Source organism: Alosa pseudoharengus, unplaced genomic scaffold (assembly GCF_046254945.1).
Source record: "Alosa pseudoharengus isolate Yale_2024_CS ecotype anadromous, Long Island Sound unplaced genomic scaffold, YU_APseudo_1.1 YU_APseudo_1.1_scf_12, whole genome shotgun sequence".
In the NCBI taxonomy this organism is placed as follows: domain Eukaryota; kingdom Metazoa; phylum Chordata; class Actinopteri; order Clupeiformes; family Clupeidae; genus Alosa; species Alosa pseudoharengus.
The window spans coordinates 28,699,592-28,716,668 of NW_027468587.1; the positions used below are offsets into that span (position 1 = coordinate 28,699,592).

The following is a 17,077-nucleotide window of genomic DNA, read 5'->3' on the forward strand; positions in this document are numbered from 1 at the left end:
AGTGCATTATGGGCAGATTTACCGCGGAATTCAGAAGTGCATTATGGGCAGATTTGTGGATTGATAATTGGAATAGTTGCCTCACACCACCCCACTACCCACAAAAAAATGTCAACAATGAATGCGAGTGTTGTTTCTTTCTGATCTCAAATGTATCCCTTTACACGCCCCTGAAGACAGAAACACACTCCTGACATGATCATAACCGATCCATTTTTCTTGCCTCCCTCCCCTTGCCCCCTATCAAGCCAATTCTGAAATGACCAGAAAAAAAACATTCACCCACCCCCACCCATCCATTTGAAACTCTTCTTCTAACCCTCCTCGGGCATTGCGGGTGTGTAGCCATCCACGAGCCTGCTCCCTGAGAGGCTGATCCCCATGTTGCTCTCTGTCCCTCTGTCTCTCTCCACGGGGCCGGGGCCTCCATGCGCTGCCCCAATCGCCAGTCCACCATTAGCATATGTATGGGCCGCGCTACAGGCTACTCAGCACTATCGCACAATGGGCAGCAGGAGAGAGCCAGGTGGTGAGGCTGCGAGCTGCACATGTCCCCACCTCACCCAACCCCCCCCCCCCCCCCCCCCCCCACAAACACACACACAGCCCAGAGTATGTACAGAGCATGGCACATAACGCACACACACACACACACACACACACACGCACACACACACACACACACACACACACACACAGCCCAGAGTATGTACAGAGCATGGCACATAACGCACACACACACACACGGCCCAGAGTATGGCACGTACAGATACAGAGTACAGAGTATGGCACGCAACGCACACACACACACACACACACACACACACACACACACACACACACACACACACACACACACACACACACACACACACACACACACACACAAAGAGCACACAAATACACATACATTTTTTTGTGTACACCTTCAGTCTCTCTCGCTCTTCTCCTCTACACCTTCAGCTTCTCTTATTGCTTTACTGCTGTTAGCGATATTTTTTTACCGTTGCGTTACCGTTATAGCTGTTGTTCTCAGTGTGAACGGCCCTTAAGTCTTGTTTCTGGTCTCGTATTCTCACTGTTCTTAGTCTTGTTTCTCGTCTCATATTCTCACTGTTCTTAGTCGTTCTCTCTGTCTTTTTCCCAGTCTTTCCACTTATGAAGACGGGTTGTTCTCACAGACATGTTCTGGGTGGTAATCTATAAAGAAAACAAAAACTGGGTCTCCGTGCTAAACAACAGCTCAATGTATACCGGTATCTGAGAAAGAGGGCAACACAATTCAGCTTGTACATAATATAAATGGGAGAGGGAAACCCAAGGTATTTGGTTTAAGAGCAGCGTCCTCGGCCCTCAGAAACACAAACCACTCCACGCTGCGGATTAATCAGCAGAGAGAATGGGCCCGATCTCAGTTTATGTCATTCAGTTGTAAAACTGCCGACCCAGGACTGCGTCCTTTTCTTGAACCCTCTTTACAACCAGCCCATTCATCTGAAAAGCTTTTTCTGAGCAAACACGCACAGACTACATGGGGGCACATTTCCTCAGCGGCTCAGCTTGGTGTGGGAACAACTCTCGTGCACAGCCACAGTGATCTGGAACACCCAAAAAAGAATGGGAATGATAAACACTTCCCTCTTTATTGAGTTTTGGTGGTGTGCTTCCTTCTGTGCAACAATTGATAGACTTCCTCATGGTCATTGCACACACACAGCTTCATATAGCAACTAACCAGCACTGTGGACATGAGGGTTATTCCATGTTAAATTAGATAAGGTTGTGGCTGAACCATCTCACATTTTGTCATGTATGGGTCCCAAAACCGAGGCCTGTAAATTCTGTCTTCAGATATTTTACACCAGATATTAGCCATATTTGGGCATTGATATATTGAAAAGTTTTACAAACTCAAATGTCATTTATTGTTTACAGCAAGCAGTTTGTTGCTCCCATCATGTTTCATGTAAAGCACACAATTGGAATTATTCTGCTCAAAATAAACCTCTGAGGGGGTTTGGAAGCGACCTGACTGTGAAGAGTGAAACGCTCTATGGACCTGACACACACACACACACACACACACACACACACACACACACACACACACACACACACACACACACACACACACACACACACACACACACACACACACACACACACACACACACACACACACACACACACACACACACACACACACACACACACACAGTCATTCCCAGCTGAATTCAGCCCTGTGGGTGGCCTTGAGGCGAACGTCCCCTCACCTGCGTGGCTTTGTCCGTGGTCCAGGACGGGTCTGGGGTGTGCTGGTCCCGCGGCCACTGACCCGTGAGGTAGGGCCCGGCGACGGTGACTGTGTCCAGGGAGGACGTGTGGCGGATGGCAGCAGACCCACAGTTAGGCTGCTGCGTGGACCTTTCTGCTGTGGGGAGATTTCAAATGCATTCACTGTTAAATCTCACGGTTCCACTTGTGTAAGGAGTTACATCTGTGTGCTGTATGAGAGTGTGTGTGTGTGTGTGTGTGTGTGTGTGTGTGTGTGTGTGTGTGTATGGGCACATGTGTGTGTGATGTAGCATATTAATTTCCTATTCATAAAGTACATAATCTATGTTTAAATCTCTATATAAAATGACAGCACTGTAGTCGTGCCAATGTTTATGGGAGCAAAGGTCAACCCAGCCCCAGATAAATGCTTCTGTCTTTGAGTGATGTTAATGAAACAGGAAGTATCACCAGGGCAACAATGGGGGGGGAGAGAGAGAGAGAGAGAGAGAGAGAGAGAGAGAGAGAGAGAGAGAGAGAGAGAGAGAGGATGGAGGAGGACAGAAGGGTGGAGCAAAGGAGAGATAACATCAGTCAAACATGGAGAACACCCTTTCTAAACAGTCTCTGTGGTGTTTACTAGTGTATCCCTGGCTCCAGCGACTGACTGCAGAAGATGATTGGTTTGCCTGACTCCCCCAGTAGTGACCCGTGGGTGTGATGTTTAATATGGCTGCATCACATGCCAGCACTTAGACATGCATTTGTCCATCTAAGAAACAACACTCTCATGGACAAGGCCCTCTAACGCAAGCACGCAAGGCTATGTATAATGGTAGCCTTTATTTAGTTTTTTTCTCGTATGTGTGTGTGTGTGTGAGTAGGGTTGGGTATCGTTTCAATTTGAACGATTCCGATTCCAATTCCGATTTCTTATTTCGATTCCGGTTCCTAACGATTCTCGATTCCGATTTTTTTTAAAGGCAGGGTCAAAAAAAGTTTAGGATATTTTAAATGAGCTAGCTAACCAACGGTCTTTCTCAGGGTATCTGCACATTTTCCAAGTGCAAATTTAAAGACTTTTAAGACCTTTTCAAGACATCTAAATGAAAATTAAGACTATACCACGGCAAAAAGATATACAAGACTGTTTAATGCAATAGTTATTTTTTCCTACTAATTTTAACCCCCACCCCATTTTGGATGTCTACAGAAGTTACCAAAAATATTTTGGCGAAAGAAAATAATTGTGTGTGAATTACCTTCACAGCTATAAATGCCCAATTTTAGGGTCTGGACTGCTTGCTTTTGAAGCTGGCTGTACTGTACATATTTGGTTTTGCTTACTGCTGAGGCTGTTCTTCACCTGTGTCTGTAGTAGCCTAGGGCTACTTGCCAAAGACATGTGCACTGGACTGGATTCCCTTAAATATTTTTTTCAAAGTTAACTAAGCTATTTACATATTTTAATAAGCCTACTTTATATAATTTACTATGTGCATCTATTGTCCAATATGCAGCACAGCAAATTAAAGTTAATCCACTACTTTACATTTTGCATACCAGTTGTATCTAAACCAACCAAAGCTTGACTGAAACATTGTAAAACCATTTACTTGTTTTAAATTAATTAAGAGACAGGTCCTCCTAGCATGATCCTGCTGAAAACTGCTGGTTTCATCTCAAGCACGCACGTATTATGAACGCACGTATTTTTATGTAGCAGTCGCCGACATTCAAAACATATGCGGTTATATTTCACAACTTTTGCTAAGTAGGCCTAGCCTACTGGGAAACGCTGGCAAGCAAGCTGCTGGCAGATATTACAGGTAGGCTATTATAACTTAGACAGATATTTTCTTCCCTAGGCTAGGCCAGCAACACACGCTGGAAAGATGCAAACAGATCAACTTAACATACCGGTATACAGTATTTCCTCCTGATTGCGAAGCACTGCACATAATTTCACCAGCAGTCTTCGCGTCCATAGTTTGTGAAACGATGCTGCGTCCGAGCAAAGACTTTAGATGCCAAGCGCAACTCCAAAAAGGAGAACAAATAAACGTCCGGCTTGAGGCTGCGCCGGACGCCGGACAGGGCTTTTAAAATCCATATGTCCGGCCTAAATTCGAACATATGGCCAACCTATCGCTAACTGGCTTACCAACTCTTTCTCCCGCTCATTCTACCGTAGGCTCCCTCATTCCACGTAGGCTACCCTGTCTATCTCTCAGGCCTCAGCTACACCACGAAAACGCCAGGCATATTATTTTGTACATAGGCCTACTGTATTATTACCGTTTTCACACCTTTAACCAAACCCGTGAAAAACATCTTCACTCTGCAACCACTAGGCCTACACTTCCTCCCGTAGCCTAATAGCCTATCACGTATACAATTGCGTTTTAAATACACGAAACTGGATGGAGACATCACTCGCTCTCTTGCACTCGCTGGCGGTCCCATACGCACATTTAATACCTCTCTTTCGAAAATTCAGTTGTAGCCTATTTAAGACTTTTTAAGGATCCTCGGGAACCCTGCTTTCTGAATGAAATAGTCTGACCTTCTCCATGAATTTTAATTCTATTAACTATGCGCTTCTTCGTTGGTGTTCAGCCGTTTCTTCTTCCTGTCGGCAGACTGGGAATCGAAAGTAGGAATCGAAATTTAAACTTTTGAACGATTCCGGGAAAATCGCAAAGATAGTCCCGGTTCCAACCAATACTCGATATTCGATACCCAAGCCTATGTGTGAGTGAATGTGTCTAGGAGTGCCTGTTTTATATATTATATATTTACAAATCTATTTTCATGTCACACTAATATATACACTTGTGATGCAACCGTAGCCACATTTGCAGTTGAAATCTTGAGATCTAGAGAATTTCCCAGCCTTTTTTATGACAAGAAGGCAATCATGTTTCCATCGATGACTGAATGTGACTCCTGCCCTCACAAGCTAATCAAATGTGTACCTGCCTATGCTAAAAGAAAATATGTGCTCTGTAAGCGATTGTGATGCCAATGACTTTTGTATCGGAATACACAACACTAAAGTTGCCATTGCATGATTGAGGGATTTTGAATAAAATACTGTCAGGAAATACAGAGTATGTCAGACAGTGTGCGCGTTAGTGTGTGACAGTAACAATTTATGTGGGTTGTGACAGTGGAAGGGGGGGGGGGGGTAGGAACTGTTGTGCATAGAGTGCTAAAGCAATGCTCGAGATGTGGTGAGGAAACAAAGCATAATGAAACTGCCCTGTTAACACATAATGTCAACACACCAATGTACACACCACACACACACATCGACCTCCAGGCCAACACAGTCACATACATTCACACAACCACAAAGCAGTACACACTCACAGGACCACAAAGTTGCAGCAGAGCAAGCAAGTGCTGAATACTGCAGAATCGTCCGACACTGAAAAACACATAGTCCAAACCACAAGTTTAAAGCCGTGGGGAAATGTGTATTGTTACATTAGTGCAGTAGCTTGCTAAGGCATGGGGAGGGAGATGACCAACGATTAAAGTTATGGATGAAAACATACATATGTATAAAACACACACACACAAAGATAGAGATAGACAGACATACGCACACATGAACATGCGCTCACACAAACACACACTCACACACACACACACACACACGAGAGAGTGCCTGTACTGTATACAGATGCCTTTGAATAAGCCCTTCTTAAAGGCAGCATTCACTTGCAGATTGCCATGCAGGCAGCTGCAGAGAGGGCTTTTGTGGGGAGCCGGACTGTTTCAAATGCAAATACACACCAGTAGCAGCATCTGACGTTCAGCTGTGCATGTCTGTGTATGTGTGTGTGTGCGTGTGTGTGTGTATGTGTGTGTGCAAGACCGGGAGGCAGGAAGATGGAGGCCAGACATCCGGCAGGTGAAGGGGAGATTACCATCACATAAGGGTTCCACGCAAGAGCAATGGCTGGCCTGTGATAATAGCCTTTGGTCTCTCGAAAATCCATCTTCGCAAATAGAATAGCTGTGTGTGTGTGTGTGTGGAGGTGGCTGTGCACAAGAGACAGCAGCTTGATTTCAGTGAGAACATTTGCCTAAACTGCCTGCAGTTCCATTTAACAGCTGGATTATATTGGCAATGTTTTTTTGGAACATGATAAAGTGATGACTGATGACAGATCAGACTGACATGGTGGAAAGAGTTATTCGTAGGCATTGGACTGCACAAATAGACAAGATGGGACAGGATCACTGTTGATGACAAGAGAAACACAAGCACACACACACACACACACACACACACACACACACACACACACACAGCTGTGAAAAAACTGTTGCTCAAAAGTTGTATGACTCCAGAAAGACACATGCCCTAGTACTTTTCTAAATAATAATAATTAAAACAAATAAGAGCCAATCTCACACTCTAAAGTCAATCCAGAGTCTGTATCATATGCATAATCAACATGCATTTAACATCTGGCAGAGAGTTCCTAGCAAACTAACCTCCACTTACTCTGACTGTGGCCCTGAACTCCAACCTGCAAGGTCTCTAATAGAGAAGAAATTTGATCTTTATTGATATATGATACAATGCCATAATGTAGTGCTACAACAATGTAAAGTATATGTATATTTAAAATGGTGCTTACATAGTGCACATATTTGTATTAGAAGCAGACTGTGAGAGAGAGGCTTTGCAACCCCCAACTCACATTTAAGGGATGGGCGTGTCCAGAAAACTCCAGTGGTTGAAGGGTTGGCAGACAACAAATAGCTCTCGAGATTTAAGTGATAAAGGTGCAGGTTTATTTACAGTGCGCAGGTGCAATATATGAAATAACAAACAAACAAAAATACTTTGAAAAAGAAAACAAAACCGGCCATCATAAGCATTACCAACTCACTGAACATACAGCCTCGCAGCAAGCTGACGCAGTACTCTGCCATTCCAAAACAACTCTCCCTTCCACTCTCTCTTTCTCCCTTAAATAGGCCTACCAATCAAAAGTGAATTGGTAGAGCTCACTGTCCAACAGGGTGTAATACATAAGGAATAACTATGGACCTTTTCCATACACATACATAACATGTGACACAACACATAATTTTACCATACAAAGTACATAAATGGCCACACATATACTTTACATACAGACAGGGACTTTACATGTAATAATCAAAACAAATAATAACGAACTAATTAAACACACACCAATTCACCACCCCCGCACCAAACAACCCACTTTCCACTGTCCCGGGACAGTGAATAAGGAACTGGCTCCAATGCGGTTCGTGTTTCCCCAGGGGACCAGTATTCGGACGCACCCAGCAGAACGTTGGCAAACAAGATGCGTGAGTGTTGTGTATGTTTCAAAAGTGAGTTTATTGCTACTACGGAATGAACAATGGAGCTGAATCAGTGGGTACCTCACTGTTCGCTATGTATGTTGATAAATAAATGTAGTAGACTGAACTGACGTGCATTGTGGTTGTTTTAAATGTAATGTTTGTAGCGGTCGCTAGCACGGTAGGCTTTGAAACGCCGCGGGTCGGTGTATGTGATGCACGTCGGGAACTGTATGCGTTTATCAGTGTAAATGCTATGTGGGAGCTGCGTGTAGGGAATTAAGGCTCACTAACGGTGAGACCCGTGAAAGCGAGACCTTCGCTTTTCACATTTCCTCCCCCCTCAGAAGGCTCGTCACTAGGGTGACGAGACAGGAAGTCTGCAACAGGGTTCTGTTTCCCTGCCCTGTACTGAACCTGAAATCTGAATGGCTGCATGGACAAAAACCATCGGGTTATGCGTGCATTGGAGTCTTTCATTTTTCCCAACCACTGCAATGCCCTATGGTCAGTTTCAAGTATAAAGTCTCTACCCAACAGGTAATACTTAAAAGTGTCCAAGGCCCATTTCACTGCCAGGCACTCCAGCTCCACCACAGAGTACCTGGTCTCACGGGGAAAGAGCTTACGGCTTATGTAAGCCACAGGCTTTTGCTGCTCCGCCTCCCCCTGTAGAAGAACTGCCCCCAGTCCGACTCCAGAGGCATCCGTCTGCACAGTAAACTGTCTCTCAAAGTCCGGACTCTGCAGCACGGGCTCACTGAGCAATGTCCTTTTTAAGTCCTGGAAAGCCCGTTCATGCACCTCCTCCCACCGGACCTGTACAGCACCCGCCTTCCTGGTCAGATCGGTGAGAGGTGCTGCTCGGGTAGCAAAGTTTGAGATGAACCTCCGGTACCACCCGGCAAGCCCCAAGAACGACCTTATGTCCTTTTTGGTCTGGGGTCGCGGACAGTCCCGGACAGCTTCGACCTTATCCTTTTGAGGCCTTATCACCCCACCTCCAAGAATGTGTCCAAGATACCTGACCTCCTGTTGAGCCAGGGCACATTTTTTTGGCTGGATGGTCAGCCCGGCATTGTGAATGCGCCGCAGCACCTCTGCCAAATGTTCCAGGTGCTCCTGCCAGGTGGCGCTATACACGACTATGTCGTCCAGATATGCCGCTGCAAAGGTGCCAGTGCCCTCCAAGACCCGGTCCATTAGTCTTTGGAAGGTGGCTGGCGCCCCCTGCAGGCCAAAAGGCATAACCTTAAACTGGTACAGGCCTTGTGGGGTACGGAAGGCAGTGTATGGCTTAGCTCCCTCAGCCAACGGGACCTGCCAATAACCCTTACAAAGGTCCAAGGTTGAGATGAAGTGAGCCCTTCCAAGGCGCTCTATGAGGTCCTCAAGCCTCGGCATTGGGTACGCATCAAAATTTGACTGAGCATTGACCTGCCTGAAGTCAATGCAAAACCGAATGCTCCCATCTTTCTTTGGCACTAGGACTACTGGGCTGCTCCACCCACTGTAGGAGCGCTCAATGACCCCAAGCTGCTTCATCACCTCCAACTCCTCCTGGAGTGCAGGCAACAAGCGCTCCGGGATTCTGTACATCCTCTGTCTCACCGGCCGGGAGTCTTTCAAGAGGATGTCATGCTCCACCACTGAGGTACACCCCGGCTGCTCTGAAAACAGTCCCTCAGGCATGATGGCCTGCAATTCCAACACCTGCTCAGCAGTCAGGTGTGAGAGGTCCAACTCAGTGGCGGGGACACCTGAAGGAAAAAACTGCTCCGGAGTTTCCTCCTCCTCCACCACTGCTTGCACCATCAGCTGGTGGCTGAGCGGCAACTCCCGTTCATGCCACTCCTTGAGGAGATTGATGTGGAAGACTTGCTTTGTCTTCCGCCTCTCCGGCATCTCCAACTCGTAGGTCACTGGCCCCAGCTGACGTGTAATCCGATAGGGCCCCTGCCATCGGGCCAGAAGCTTGTTCTCCGATGTTGGCAACAGCAAAAGAACCTGCTGTCCGGACTTGAAGGTCCTCTGTCTTGCTGACTTGTTGTACCAGCGAGCTTGGGTCTGCTGGGCCTGCTGCATGTTCTCCTCCACCAGACTTGCCATCTCCTCCATTTTGTCCCGCATTCTGAGGACATAGGTGAGCAAGCTGTGGGTCTCGGCAGGCCTTGGCCTCACCCAGGCCTCCCGCAGTAAATCCAGAGGGCCCCTCACCTGGCGCCCGTACAAGAGTTCAAAGGGCGAGAACCCAGTAGAGGCTTGGGGCACCTCCCTGTAGGCGAAGAGGAGGTATGGCAGCCATTGGTCCCAGTCTTTGCCATTGGCTGCAACAAATTTCCTCAGCATACTCTTTAACGTCCGGTTATACCTCTCCACCAGCCCATCAGTCTGAGGGTGGTAGGGAGTGGTCCGTATTCCCCTTATCCCCAGTAAACTATACACTTGTCTGAGTGTTTTGGATAGGAATGCAGTGCCCTGGTCTGTGATGATCTCCTCTGGAATGCCTACCCTAGAGATCAACTGAAGCAAGACACGGGCAATCGCCCCAGCTGTGATCTTGCGCAAGGGGAAAGCTTCGGGGTATCGGGTAGCATAATCACACACGACCAGGATGAATCTGTGACCTGACTGCGTTCTCTCCAAGGGCCCTACTATGTCCATCGCTATTCGGCTGAATGGAATTCCAATAATGGGAAGTGATTGCAGAGGGGAAGGCTTAACCTTATGGCTGCTGGTTAGCTGACAGGTGGGACAAGATTTACAGTACTTTTGTACCTCACTGTATAGCCCTGGCCAATGGAACCGCCCAGCTATTCTCTCCAGGGTTTTAACATTACCCAGGTGTCCTGCCCATGGGATATCATGGCCTAAGGCCAGCACATTGTCTCTGAGACCTTTTGGGACTACCAGCTGCTCAACACCGCCCCCTTCAGGTTGGTGGTACAATAGGCCCTCCCGGATAAAATAGTGTTCCCCAGATAAAGCTGTGGCTAGACCGGTCTTCTTGCCCTCTACCTCAGTCACTTTACTGAAAGGCTCAGTTAAAGACTCATCATCTTTCTGCAGGTCACCAAAGTTACTGGGAAGCTCCGACCAGTCTTTTCCTGTAACCTCTGGAACTGGCCCCTGCTCTTTCATCTTCTGCACTGTTCCCTGCAGTTTTTCTCGTCGCCTCTGTCTGCGACTCTTAGGCATCTTGACACACTCAGGGGGGCTAATGTCAGCATGGCTATATGGCATGTCTAGTAGAGTGGTACTATCAGGGGTCTTCTCTGCCTCAGCCTGTGCTTGGGACCGTGTTACCACCATGCTAACTGGCTTGGAGGAATGTACCAGCTCCGGCAGTATCAGCACATCCTGCCCCAACACTACAGGATGGCTTAACCCCTTCACCACACCAGCCGTTAGACAATAGGCCTGTCCTCTGACCTCAAGATAAATCTCTGCCACAGGATAAACATGCTCGTCTCCATTGACACAGCAAACCCTTAGTTGCCCATTCCCCAGCTCATCTGACCTCTCTATCAGATGAGGCTGAACTAAGGTCTGTGTGCTGCCTGTGTCTAGGAGTGCCACTGTAGATCGGCCATTCACCCTAACGGGGGTAGTTTGGACTCTGCCAACATACTGTCCAGCTTCCTTACCAGGCCTAGGTACACTGCACATGCTTGCTCCCTTGGCTTTTCGGATGGGGCAGTCCCTAATCATGTGCCCTGCCTGATTACAGAAGTGACATATGACACTGGCTCTATTCAGGGGGGTTGTATGTGCTGGGGCCTGTCTAGGCTGTGAAGTGGAGGGAGCGGGGTAGGTTTGCCTAGGATGTGTGGTAGAGGGGGAAATGTAGGTCTGTGTGTCAGGTGTCCTACCCTGCCCAAACCCTTTAGGACCAACTCCTCCACTGAATCCCCCAGACTTACCTCCGGCTGCAGGCCGGCTGAAGCTCTGGAACCAGAAGGTCTTTGGTCCTCGACGAGCACCCTGGAATGCCTCCACGAGCTCTGCAGCTTTCTGGCCTGTAGTCGGGTTGTGCTCCTTCACCCAAACACGCACCTCCGGAACCAGGGAACGCAGGTACTGCTCCAGGATGAAGATTTCTCCTATCTCCTCCACAGTCTTCCCTGCTGGTTTAATCCACTTTCGGTAGAGGTCCTTCAGGCGGTTGTATAACTCCCTAGGGGTCTCTCCTGGTCGGACTTCAGGGTCTCGGAACCGTTGCCTGTAGATCTCCTCGTTGATCTCATACTTTGCTAGTATGGCCTCCTTAACATTACCATAGTCCATGGCCTCTACCATGTCCATGGCCACGTAAGCAGCCCGAGCCCGCCCTGTGAGATAAGGCACCAGGTACACGGCCCAGTCAGCTCTCGGCCACCTGTAGGCCATGGCCAGTCTCTCAAAGGTGGTGAGATATTGTTCAATGTCATCTCCTTCCTCTAGCCTAGGCACTGCTGCCCTGGTCCAAGCTGCTGGAGTCGGTGCAGCCGGGTCGGGTGCTGGATACTGTGGGGCTGCTGGAGGTGCCGCTGGAATCTGTGGATCTGCTGGTGGGAACCAAGCATTGTCTGGCACCGGCTGCCTATGTCCATCATCGTCGCCCCTCCGTTCAGCCTCCAGCTCGTCTCTAAAGCTGTTCAGCTGGACTTGGACACTCCGCCACCTCTGCTCCTGCTTGAAGGCCTCACGCTCCTGGGTCTGTAGGGACTTTGTGATGAGCTTATACAAAGACCCTAGGTCAAACGCCTCTGGACCTCCTTCTGCTCCCTTCCCAGCTCCTGGCTCTCCTCCTTCGGTTACGTCCTCACCATCATCACCGGATGGCTTCTCTTGCAGGCCCTCCTGGGCCAGCCGTCTGAACGACATTGCCTGCCTCGTCAGGTATCGTCTCTGGACTCCCTTCTTCTTCAGCTTCCCGGAGGGCGCCACTATCCCACCACTGCCACCAATTGTGAGAGAGAGGCTTTGCAACCCCCAACTCACATTTAAGGGATGGGCGTGTCCAGAAAACTCCAGTGGTTGAAGGGTTGGCAGACAACAAATAGCTCTCGAGATTTAAGTGATAAAGGTGCAGGTTTATTTACAGTGCGCAGGTGCAATATATGAAATAACAAACAAACAAAAATACTTTGAAAAAGAAAACAAAACCGGCCATCATAAGCATTACCAACTCACTGAACATACAGCCTCGCAGCAAGCTGACGCAGTACTCTGCCATTCCAAAACAACTCTCCCTTCCACTCTCTCTTTCTCCCTTAAATAGGCCTACCAATCAAAAGTGAATTGGTAGAGCTCACTGTCCAACAGGGTGTAATACATAAGGAATAACTATGGACCTTTTCCATACACATACATAACATGTGACACAACACATAATTTTACCATACAAAGTACATAAATGGCCACACATATACTTTACATACAGACAGGGACTTTACATGTAATAATCAAAACAAATAATAACGAACTAATTAAACACACACCAATTCACCACCCCCGCACCAAACAACCCACTTTCCACTGTCCCGGGACAGTGAATAAGGAACTGGCTCCAATGCGGTTCGTGTTTCCCCAGGGGACCAGTATTCGGACGCACCCAGCAGAACGTTGGCAAACAAGATGCGTGAGTGTTGTGTATGTTTCAAAAGTGAGTTTATTGCTACTACGGAATGAACAATGGAGCTGAATCAGTGGGTACCTCACTGTTCGCTATGTATGTTGATAAATAAATGTAGTAGACTGAACTGACGTGCATTGTGGTTGTTTTAAATGTAATGTTTGTAGCGGTCGCTAGCACGGTAGGCTTTGAAACGCCGCGGGTCGGTGTATGTGATGCACGTCGGGAACTGTATGCGTTTATCAGTGTAAATGCTATGTGGGAGCTGCGTGTAGGGAATTAAGGCTCACTAACGGTGAGACCCGTGAAAGCGAGACCTTCGCTTTTCACACAGACCACTAAATCTTTCACACAGGCCTAGTGGAAAAGCTATTGTGGGTTATTGGCATATTTATAGCTGTATGTGGCTAGAATGAAAAGGTCCTTAGCACAGATAGGTACTGAGAGAGCCGTAGTTCACCGGAGCAGCACAGATGTTAAATCCTTAGATTTTTATTTATTAAGGTGCCCACATAGCAGGAACTAACGATTTGACGTGCACCTTCGTCAGTCATAGTCCCTTGCATGTTGGTCCCTTGCATGCCAAAATAAATACAAATCTAAGGATTTAGCATCTGTGCTACTCCGGTGAACTACGTCTCTCTCTCTCTCTACAATTAGCCCTCTCCCGTTGATGCACCAGACTGTTTACCAAAGAAGCGAGGAAGAACAATTTCTTTCTATGTGACACAGATGGGTACTCTTTGTCAAACAAGGCCAAGCCAGAACAGTCTGTGATAAGCTCGGGAGGGCAACAGTTTGTGGAAAAGAAGTGGGGAAAATGTAAAAAAAATCTAGTTAGTTTTCGCTAAACTTTAAAACAACAGAAATGTTCCATCTGGATCTTTAATAGTGTGAGGCTCCCTATCCTGGTTAGAATGCCAAGCTAGTTCCTGGTGTGCATCTAGTGAGCTAAATGGCACAGTACAAAATGGGTAATCATGCGCATAATGTGACAATTATGATTTAATAAGCATTTAAACAGCAATAAGTAGCAGTGATGTGTGTTTTGGAACAGTTATGGAATGGTGTGTGGCCTACCTGCAAAGGAAGTAGGTTTCCAGGTTTAGACTGCTTCACTATGCACAAATGCCCCACTAGTAGATATTTCACACGATAACAAAAACAAATATAACAACCTCTTTATCTCTTTGAGAGTTAAAGGCTCTTGAGTGAGCATAAACACTCTTAAGTTTGTTTTGCTTAACCAAGAAAAACTCTCAGGAAAGCTCTCATGAGAGTGATGCTAGTTTCATGGTCATAGCTTCTGGGTCACCCCAAGGGCCAGACCATGGACATTGACCCTGGTCATCATTTTGAGAGCGGTAAGGATGGATTCCATTATGGCTCACTGATGTTCAAGAGTACCTTTGACTGGACGGTGCATGTCCATGTAGCCTAACCCACCCCCAAGGAAGCCCAAGACAATAAAGAGTAATTACTTTGACGGACAGAAAAAATACTGTCACGCATCTGATTGTGGAGCCTGTATAGACAGATAGATAGATAGATAGATAGATAGATAGATAGATACTTTATTGATCCCCAAGGGGAAATTCAAGGTCTCAGTATCAACATGGCTGACAAATTAGGCACTGAGTGGTCTCAACACAATGACATATTTCACATTTCACTGGTCATCTCCATGGAATGAATCATGTGCTAGAACAGTACACCAAACAAATCACTATTCTTACCTACAATGGAGAACCTTTTACTTGATACAATGTATCAATGCGTTGGTGTGTTTACATGAACAGGGGGGTATTCCAAGTACGTGGTTTAGTGACAAACCTGGGTAAGTTAACTCAGAGTAAGTGTAAACCTCCTACAACAAAAGCCATAATTGTACTGTTTTGTTAGGAGAATGAAGCCATAAAGTTCTTCTAGTAGGTTTACCACACTCTGAGTTAACTAACCCAGGTTTGTCACGTACTTGGAATACCCCCCAGAAATGCTGCACATGACAACTGGTATCACAACATTGTTGTTTAATGCGTAAACACACTCCAGATAAAGAAACTACAAGATTGATCTGATAAATGTCTATTAATTATGGTAGGCCTAGGCCTAAGTTAGCGCAAGGGTAGCTTAGAAAGACTAATATAAAATTACAAAAAGCTAAAGCTTCTGACAAACATGAAAACCTCAATAATAGGCTTGGCCTGAATAAAAACTCTCCAGTTACCTCTGTGCGTTGAGTTTAAAGATCTTTCAGGTGAGCTCCTGCTTTCAGGAGAGAGTCTTTGCATCCCAGGCAACCTCTGGTCCACCGTGGCGTTGTTTCCTCCGTGACTTGAAGGCAGCTGTAACTGGCATGGTGGGCTCGAGCTGAGGCACAGTGCTGGCCCGACGTTGCTCCCGGCGCAGACAGAGGAAGACCGCGGTGGACTTTGCTGACCACCGCGCAAAAGCTGATAGGGAACGATGGCACGAATGGGTTGGAGCCTGCTGCTATTGTTGGATAAACCAGGGGACCCAGCGCTCCCAAGCCTTAGTCTTTGTTGTTGAAAGTGACAGCTTGTATCCGATGCCGCTGACATAACTGTGTATCTGTAACAGCTTTTCTCGTGAGTATTACAGTGTAACCCGTGAGAAACTACCGTTAATGGTTAACTGCCTGTGTCCTTTCATTTTTGTTACGCAGCTAGTTTCAAAATACGTAGCCTACAAGTAACTGCAGAACTCAAACTAACAATAGATAATAACCACTGGATCTGTTTCTTATGTGTTCTATGAGTGTAATCTCTACCCTAAAGTCATAAATTAGAAAACAAGTTTTCCTCAGAGAGTAGACTATCCCTACCTCACTACAGATGACAGATGGTATCGTACAACTGTAGCTGGTTAATACACATGGGCGGGTTGCAGCTGACTTTTAAACTTGAGCGTGATTGGCAAGTGTAATTCTACAGTGTAACTTTTTATTGGCTTGCGTGAATGTCATTACCATGCGCTCCACCAGTAACAATGTTCATTTCTCACGTAGGTTTGGTTTACATTTGACTTAAAACTCTATTGGTTGGTGTGGCAAGAGTGACGTTTAAACATCAAATCAAATTGGTGGTGGGATAGGAAATGAGTGCCTCTCAAGTGAACATTAGTAAGACAACGTGTTCAATATGGTTTTGTCATTGTAAGGATACCAGCAGCATTAAAATTAAACATTATTGGGTATATCAGTCACATATGTCAAAGGAACAAAACCTAATACCATATTCTGAGGCTATTGGTTAAGTAGGTTTATAAGTCTTTGTTAAGCAGACTTTAATATGTTATATGTTATAATAGTGTGGCAGATTCTGTGTACTAGTTACAGTACAAAATGTCATCTTCAATCTGATTTTTTCATAAAACCTGAAACATTACAAAGGCCCCGTGTGATTATCACAATACACTTGTACCTTACAAAGGAGTCATTTAAAAGAGACACCCCAAGTGGCATACAGTGGCACCTTGTCCTGCCACTCCATGACTAAGTGATTAGAGTAGCCCAGGCCTGGCCTCTCACTCACAATGCCTCTCTGAGTCTGGGCAGGCTGGGGTAGATAAAGGAAGGTGGGGTGCAAGGAGAGGCCCGAGAATCAAGAAAGAAGAACAGCCGCACAACGCCATGCATATTCCATAGTGCCACTGAGGAGAGCGAACGAGCCCCCCCAGGGCCCAAAGCGTGGTATGCATATGCAGAATCAGCGCTTGAATTGGACCGGAGCGCGAAACAGAGAGGCCTGTATATGCCCCCCCTACCCCCTCGCTCGTCAATAGGGTTCCGGCAGCTGAAATTCTTTCCCC

At 46.7% G+C, this 17,077-nt stretch overlaps 1 protein-coding gene across 2 annotated transcripts in view; it reads right to left on the reverse strand.

Moving 5' to 3' along the window:
• LOC143119288 (glucocorticoid-induced transcript 1 protein-like) overlaps window positions 1–16,114 on the reverse strand; it is a 28,028-nt gene extending 11,914 nt beyond the window's left edge. For both annotated transcript variants that reach the window (XM_076280677.1, XM_076280676.1), the window contains exons 1-2: window positions 15,474–16,114; window positions 2,274–2,431 (exon numbers count right to left, since the gene is read on the reverse strand). In XM_076280677.1, the coding sequence (XP_076136792.1) occupies window positions 2,274–2,431; window positions 15,474–15,828 (513 nt within the window). In that variant the 5' untranslated portion in view covers window positions 15,829–16,114. The remainder of the gene's footprint in view (window positions 1–2,273; window positions 2,432–15,473) is intronic.
• Window positions 16,115–17,077: the final 963 nt, after the last annotated feature.